Below are 8,060 nucleotides of genomic sequence, written 5' to 3' on the forward strand. Positions count from 1 at the left end.
GCTGGTTTTAGCTGCTCATTTTTCAGTCTGACCAGCTAAGACCAGCCTAGAATGGCCAAAACCCCCCTAAAAGCAGGCTGGTCAACCAGCTAAAACCACCAAACCTGTTTTGACTAAGTTAGTAAAAAAACTAAAGTATACTGCAGTACCGTTTATCCGTTCACTATAGCTAAATTATACTACAGCATGCTCTAGCATTTATTATCAAACAGTTGTAAATACTATAGTATACAGTATATTTATTATAGCATGGTTCAAAACAATAGTATTTACTCTGAATTACTATAGTATTTTTACGACTATGAACGGGTTTAGTTAGTACTACTAGTATTTTTAATTGAGAACGAGATTTGTTTTGAATAAACCAGTGCATTAAACAGAGCACGCTAAAAGAAGAAGAAAGATTTAAAAAAAAAACAACATTGTAATATTAACAGCGAACTGGACTTTTATTTTTTATACCCATATTATTACTTCCGCTTGCAGATGTTGAACTTTCAACCCGGTAGCGATTTTTCTTTCCTTTCCTGTTTCGGCCTCGATTAGAGACACACATAGGTAAGAGAAGACAAACTCAATCCTGTCAAATCCTACATTTGTTAAAATAAAAACACTTAAAATGGAGTTTTCCTGATGTCCAGTAACACCTCACTCACAGACACAACGCGATATTGTTCTCACAAACTGTGGAAAAGCGCAGTATTTGAGCCGGATTGAGGATCTCTGTGAAGCGGGGTCTGGCTCCATGTTGATCCGCCTGGAACTCCTCATGAGCCGCTGGAGCTCGAGGTGTTCGCCGAGACGGGGGACAGTTTAATGCGTTCACAGTAGCTAAGTTTCTGAATTTAAACTTGTGAAGTTTTTTAATAGTGAACTCGTGCTGACTGACAAAGCTGATTTAGCGTCTGGAGGTATGTTTGCTAGACCACCGCTGCGTCTTTAACGTTAGGGGTTTGTTGCTCAGTCTTTCATCGTAATAGCTGCGCTTAGGTTGAAAACGAGAGTCTCCGGCTAAGAATAAATGCTACTTATTTTTGTACATCAGGAGATCATGTTTTCCTAAGTCTTTGGCTTGGGCTGTGCAATATGACGATATGTAACGAATGGACAAGATAAAGTCTTTCATATTATGCTCAATCGTTTATTTAATGCTGTCGTAAATGTTGCTAATGGTAGTTTAATACTTTATCATAATTGATTCGAGAAAAAAAAAGTTACACGGCATTACAGGGATGCAGAAAGAAACACGAATAACAGCATCGTGAGGAAATTGTGCAAGTGTGCAATCTTAAAAGTACAGTTTTTATTTAGCATTTCACCTAAGTTAGCAGTAATTTATGTACGCTCTGTAATAAGTTTTTGGAGTGTTTTATATTTTATTAACATTTATAGCTCTACATTCTTAAGGAAACATTTGCCCTGAAGTTTTAATTAAGAAATGTGCTCACAAATTGAGTATATGTTAAAATGCAAAATAAAGTATTTTTGTCAATGAATGTAAACTAAATTGGTGGAATATACAGAAGTAGTACTGTATCGTAATGTATATATCAGGATATGAGATAGCTTCTATCATGAGATGAGATTTTTGTCATCGCATATCGCTACTTTTGACAAAAACAGATCTCGTGTTTAATTGTAGCAGGACTCTGGATGTATTCCTTGTGAATTTTTCTGACTGTTGAATGTGTGTTTGTTTTCAGCAATGGCTCCTCGCAAGGGTAAGGAAAAGAAGGAAGAGCAGGTCATCAGTCTAGGACCTCAGGTTGCTGAGGGGGAGAATGTGTTTGGAGTTTGTCACATCTTCGCATCCTTCAACGACACCTTTGTGCACGTCACTGATCTGTCCGGCAAGTAAGTATCCTGAAAACCTGCAACAGTATCTTTGTGCGCACATGCATATCTCACAGGATAGCGTGACAGGTTTTTGATTTTTTACGATCGCTTCTCTATCTTCAGAATGGGTTTTGTTACTTTAAATGTTTGAACTGATTCAACTAAAAGAGTATTGCATCACCGTTCTGTTATTCCAAAGCTGTAAGTGATTTTTAGAGTATTTTGAATAAAGAGTAAGTTGGACAGATTACATGCATGTATACACATGCTTTGGCTTTTCAGAGTAGTTCCTAACACAAATGTCTGTCTGGACCAGACGCAACACAACAGTTTAAAAACCAGTGCCGTTCAGAGGCACAGAATAATGCACTGTACTCCCAACCAAATGATAACATTGTAGTTTATAATCTAATTAATACATGTTAAACCTCTTTAACATTATTGAAAGCATGTGCTGAGTGAGTGACTGTTGGTTTGCATTTTGCAGATAGTTTTTTTTTTTCTAATCTGTTTTCAGCATAGCAATAAATATCAGGTATTCACACTTTAGTTAAATCATTTAACACTAAATTAAGCACATAATCAGCCCCTGAGGTTGTCATTTTCATAATAGTTTATGCTGTTGTTCAGCTGTGGTGTCGCTGAATAGAAACCGTTTCAAAAATATACTTTTTTGTGGATCGCTGTCAAGGATAGTTGGGAGAAAATAGTTTTAACAACTGATCATCTATTGCAGCATGTGGAGTTTAGGACACTGTGTGTAGTACTTTTAGGTTTGTTTGATTTTTAAATCTTTTTATTAGTGTGTTTTGTAGCATTTTAATCCAGTGACCAAACAAATCAGCTACTAGTTAAGTTACAATAAAATATACTTGGATTTGAAGCAACTATATTTTATGATGGTACAAAATTTTCTTTAAATGGGGACCACAATCTTATAAAGTGTTGCTAATAATCAAAACAAACTTTTACATATTGAAGCGTTATTAAAACATGCATATATTTTTTTAGTTAAAATCTGGATAATGAAAGGCTTGTTTCAATTGCACTCTTTAAATATTGTGGAAAGTTTTTGTAAAGTAAGGCAAATATTGTGCAACAGTGTCTTAAATACCCTGTTTAGCCTTTATGAAATTATTAGACAACATGCACAGGCAGTAAGTTTTTATAATGGAAATGTTTGACTGCTGCACTTGTCACATTTTTGCAGCATCTGTAATCATGTTGTTTACATTTACATTTAGTCATTTAGCAGACGCTTTTATCCAAATGTTGTAAAATGGGGTGCTAAACTTAACGTATCACTACTTGCGGTTTTATACTGAAAATATTTTATTAAAGTATTTGAAAGAGCCCCTAAGCTTAGAAATCTATTTTACTTCATAATTGTTTTTTTTTTTTAATGAGCAGTTCATCAGGTGCGCCATCATGTGGACTGTTGTTTAACACTCACCATTGGCTTTTTTTTGTCATTTTCAATTCACCTTTATTTGTATAGCGCTTTTACAATGTAGATTGTGTCAAAGCAGCTTCACATAGAAGATCATAGTAAATTGGAACAGTGTAGTTCAGTTTTCAGTGTTTAAGTTCAGTTCAGTTGAGCTCAGTTCAAGGTGGTTTAATAATCACTACTGAGAGTCCAATGACAATGAAGAGCAAATCCAACGATGCGCAGCTCTACAGATCCCGAACCATGCAAGCCAGCGGAGAGGGAAAAAAAACTTCACTAATTAGCAAAAAGTGAAGGAAAAAAACCTTGAGAGAAACCAGGCTCAGTACTGTTCAAAAGAGTCAATCTGGAAAAAGGCAAAAGTATAAATTATGAGCAACATTAGTTTGTTACATAAGAGGCTTAAACCTTTTGAGCTGGAAAAAATTGCATTGCAATGTTTTATTAAGGTTTTTGTTTTTATGTTTGCATAATTATGAATACCTAAACATCACTTATATAGCACAGTTTAGCTTTCACCATTATAAAACACCTGATCAGACTAATTGAGTTCTTCAGGCTTGTTTGAAACCTACAGCTAGGTGCTGAAGCAGGGTTGCAACTAAACTTTGAGTCAAAGATTTGGAGCAGTGTTGACCTTTTTCTTTTCGGGTGAACATTCTTTTCTGGTGCTCTTCGTCTTCTAAAGTGTTTTCTTTTGTTTGGATCTTCAGAGAAACGATCTGCCGTGTGACTGGTGGGATGAAGGTGAAGGCCGACAGAGACGAGTCTTCTCCTTATGCTGCTATGTTGGCGGCTCAGGATGTGGCTCAGAAGTGCAAAGAGCTGGGCATCACTGCTCTGCACATCAAGCTGAGGGCCACTGGCGGAAACAGGTGAGAGGCCCGCAATCAAAAACATCATGTACGGGATGCTGACAAGGGATTTAAGACCCTGTGGATTATTTTATTTCCACAATTTTTCTGGAGTTATTTTGAAACAAAATGCTCACATTTAATAGGGATTATGCATGAGCTTTACCTGTTTTTTTTCCCCTCACATTTAGAACTAAGACTCCTGGACCAGGGGCACAGTCTGCCCTCAGGGCTCTGGCTCGTTCTGGCATGAAGATCGGCCGTATAGGTATGTTCAGTCTAGCACTGTCATCTAGTGAAGCCTGGGCTCTGTTCACTTTTTAAGTTTCATTGACTAATGACTTTGTTTATTGTTTGCAGAGGACGTCACCCCCATTCCATCAGACAGCACCCGCAGAAAGGGAGGTCGTCGTGGACGTCGTCTGTAATCTATTGGATATTTTTCAGAATAAAGTGTCAAATAATATTTAGTCTCCTGTCATCTTTTAAGATCATGTGATGTGCACTGGTGAAGGCTTTGGTTTAGGGTGGTTCAGTTTCCTGCAAGCTGATTGATCATGTCTAACCGGTTTAATTTTAATGTTCTGGTGCCTTCTGAAACCAAATGGACGCTAGGGGAATACCAAGAAAACATCCTCATTCGGATCAAGCCTGAATTATTCATTTCCTCATTGTAAAAAGTGTTTTGACCTTCACAAACGCTGGTGTTTAAACAATGCTTTTTTGTTCTTGTAATTGAGCAAATTAAATGCATACAATTAACAACATTGTATAGATACTACATGGAGGCAGAATATCAGACTCAAGTTTACCATGAAAACTGCATAAAACGATGTTTAATATTGCCATCTTTTCTTTAGGGGGAGTTTACACAACACATCCCTTCATTCTGACCATTTGTTTACTGCTGTAAAAAGTAGCATCACTTATTACGCAAATCTTGAAGTAAAAAACTGACCCACATATTTGATCGTGCTGTTTCTTTAGTGGTTTATTTCATATTTCAGTCAAAGTTGTATTTTGGATTGAGCATAATTTGCTTTGTAGAAAAGAACTGAAAGTGAAAGCACCACAAAATAGGCCTCCGTTACAAACAATAGGAGAGTTTACAGTCTTTCTTGCTGCAAGTTAAAAGGCAGCTTCTCAGTTGTCGAAAAACCCTTAGGAAGCTTTGCATTTTTATTCTCAAAACCACTAACAAAATGTTTAAAATTCAGTGGTGATTGTGGCCTTAAACAGCATCTTTCATCGTAACAGTGAGTCGCTGTCTTTATCACTTTAATAAACACCGACAAATGTCAATGTTTGTGTTGAAAAACTTTCTCAAACTTGAAAATGATTTAAGCTTAAAGTTAAAGAAAGCGCTTTGTAATGTTCTCTCGGAATGCGTTTATCAATAGGCGAAAGATGTGAACGAGCGCTTTCAACTCTACTGTTGTCTGACAACTGATGACGCAGCCCGCCTTATCCAATCAAATAACCGCTACAGTCGAGCTTTCATCCGAGTCTCCTCACTGGACTCTCATTTCTCAAATTTTCACATCACAGCAAGCTTAGGAAAATCCCTTATCAACATTTGGAGAAGTTTTGTCTAATTTCTGATCAAAAATGTCTAGCGAGGGAAACGAGACGCCACTTATGAGTGACCAATCTTCAGTCAACATGGGACCTCAGCCAAGGTGAGGGAAAGTTCTTTTATATATGATCATGTAAATAATAATTTTCACCGTTTATAAATTAAATAAAATGATATGTTGTGTGTAAAAATCATTTTAAATTGATTTCAATGTCTTCACAAGCAGTAAAGTTATTTAGTATAAAATGTTTGTCAAAGTTGTAAAATAAATGGTAAAAGATGGTAAAAAGTGCTGCGTACTGCCTTCAGTTTACAATCCCCTACGGTAAAAAAAAAACAGTTTTACCTTTAATTTTGTTACCGCTCAATAATAAACATTTATTATGTCTAAAATATATTTAATATCAAACTTCCTATAACAAAATACATTTTTAAATGTTTCAGAGTCCAGAAAATAAACTTTTAACATTAAAATAGGTTGTGGACGGAGACCTAAAATAGCCATTGTTTAAAATTACACATGGTGTCGAAGAAACGCATGTTTAAACAATTTGGAGTGTCAGAAATTCTTTTAAATGTTAATGTTTATTTTCAAAAATGTATTTGTGAAAAAGAAAAGATTTTTTGGTTATTTTTAAATTAATAATATATAATTTTATGCATCAAAATAATAACATGGTCATTTTTTATTCACTTTCGGACACAGCAGTTTTTTATAGGATGAATAAACTTTCACTCATGAATAAACTGATCTCTGTTTTCAAACAGAAATAAGAATCAGGCTCTGAAAGTGGCAGGAGTGACTCTGCTGGCTGGAATACTGATCGCAGGTCAGGCCTTCACCGCCTACATGGCCTACAGTCATAAAGAGCAGCTCAACACCCTGGAGAGACGAGGAGACCGCCTGCACGAGATCAGCCGTAAATCTGGTCAGAAAACCACAGCGCTTACTGTCCATTTCAGTCTCATTTTTAAGCTTTGCTTATATAATAATCTCTTTAAAAATCACCCTTAAAGGGACAGTTCATTAAACATTCTCATCCTTGTTCAAGTTTCGTTCTTCTGTTGAACACAAAAGAAGATATTTTGAAGAATGATGGAAACCTTTAGCCATTTCTTTCTGACTATATTGGTGTCAATGGCTGCTGGTTTCAAAATATGCGTAAATCTTCTTATGTGCTCAACAGAACAAAAGAAACTGATCAAGGTTTGGAAACACTTGATAATGAATAAAAGATATGTAGGCTAAACAAATATGTATAGTTTTGGATGAACTATCCCTTTAATATCTTACTAAACACATTCTCAAGAGAAAGCGTAATAATAGTGACTTTATAACTGTTTTGTGCAGCCATGCAAGCCCCGCTGAAGATGCATCTCCCCATGACCTCTCTTGCTCTGAAGTATGAGGATGACACCAAAGAGAACAAGGTAAAGCTCATTTCCTCTGGTCTTGAAAGTGGTGTAATACTGCTCGGTGGACACATGGTGTCAGGATTGAGTTAGTATTTCATATCAAGATTAAACTAAAGAATGAAAATGTACCATTTGAGCTCCCTGCAGTTGTTCTAAACCTGAGGTATCCAAACTCAGTCCTGGAGGGCTGTTGACCTGCAGAGTGTAGTTCCAACCCCAATCAGGCACACCTGGGCTTGCTAATCAAGGTCTTACTAGGCTTTCTAGAAACATCCTTGCAGATGCGTTGGAGCTAAAGTCTGCAGGACACCGGCCCTCCAGGACTGAGTTTGGATACCTCTGTTCGAAACCATTGAGTTTCTTTTTTTCCTGTTGAACACCAAACATAAAATATGTTGGAAACCAACGGCCATTGACATTCATGATAGAAAAAATAATAGATTTTAACAGTCTTCAATATATCGTGTTCAACAGAAGAAACTCAAACAGGTTTAAAACAAGTTAAAAGTGAGTAAATAATGACAGGATGTCCAAATAAAAAATAGTCAGCACATAAATCCCATGTTCTACAGTACTGACGTATGCCCATGTGCTCTGTATTTCAGGATTCTCCTCCCTCAACTCCCAAACCAGGTATCAAGATTCAGTCAAATCATCAAATTTGGTTCTTCAAAATTTTATATATTTTTTCCTCACACATACCTGTTTTATCTGTTCATTTCTGTCCCCCAGAGCCTAAAGTTCTAACCCAGTGCCAGAAAGAGGCTGCTGGAGAGGTCAAGAGTCTCCTGCCATCCTTCAAGCCCAGGTGTGATGAGAATGGAGATTACCTGTCGCAGCAGTGCTGGGAACAGACTAACTTCTGCTGGTGTGTGGACAAGAACGGCGTTCAGATTCCTGACACTCTGCAGGATGGCCCCGCTCAGTG

General features: G+C 36.8%; 2 protein-coding genes across 2 annotated transcripts in view; both read left to right on the forward strand.

Annotated features, from left to right (window-relative positions):
• The first annotated feature begins 467 nt into the window (after positions 1-467).
• On the forward strand, positions 468-4,606 carry rps14 (ribosomal protein S14). The gene is made up of 5 exons (XM_056446020.1): positions 468-558; positions 1,704-1,854; positions 4,000-4,161; positions 4,332-4,408; positions 4,501-4,606. The coding sequence occupies exons 2-5, from the start codon at positions 1,706-1,708 to the stop codon at positions 4,566-4,568; spliced, it is 456 nt and encodes a 151-aa protein (XP_056301995.1). The 5' UTR covers positions 468-558; positions 1,704-1,705; the 3' UTR covers positions 4,569-4,606.
• Positions 4,607-5,657: 1,051 nt separating this feature from the next.
• cd74b (CD74 molecule, major histocompatibility complex, class II invariant chain b) overlaps positions 5,658-8,060 on the forward strand; it is a 4,853-nt gene continuing 2,450 nt past the window's right edge. The window contains exons 1-5 of the mRNA XM_056446022.1: positions 5,658-5,819; positions 6,485-6,645; positions 7,068-7,147; positions 7,738-7,765; positions 7,865-8,060. The exon at positions 7,865-8,060 is cut by the window's right edge and continues 17 nt beyond it. Coding sequence (XP_056301997.1) covers positions 5,749-5,819; positions 6,485-6,645; positions 7,068-7,147; positions 7,738-7,765; positions 7,865-8,060 — 536 coding nt within the window. The 5' untranslated portion in view covers positions 5,658-5,748. The remainder of the gene's footprint in view (positions 5,820-6,484; positions 6,646-7,067; positions 7,148-7,737; positions 7,766-7,864) is intronic.

The sequence above is a fragment of the Danio aesculapii genome, chromosome 21, assembly GCF_903798145.1.
Source record: "Danio aesculapii chromosome 21, fDanAes4.1, whole genome shotgun sequence".
Lineage (NCBI taxonomy): Eukaryota > Metazoa > Chordata > Actinopteri > Cypriniformes > Danionidae > Danio > Danio aesculapii.

What these genes read in the sequence shown, in the direction of transcription:
- rps14 (XM_056446020.1), top strand. Translation starts at nt 1,706, where the DNA reads ATGGCTCCTCGCAAGGGTAAGGAAAAGAAGGAAGAGCAGGTCATCAGT. An exon ending in GTCACTGATCTGTCCGGCAA is followed by an intron (nt 1,855 to 3,999) that starts GTAAGTATCCTG and finishes TTGGATCTTCAG; the next exon opens with AGAAACGATCTGCCGTGTGA. An exon ending in AGGGCCACTGGCGGAAACAG is followed by an intron (nt 4,162 to 4,331) that starts GTGAGAGGCCCG and finishes CCTCACATTTAG; the next exon opens with AACTAAGACTCCTGGACCAG.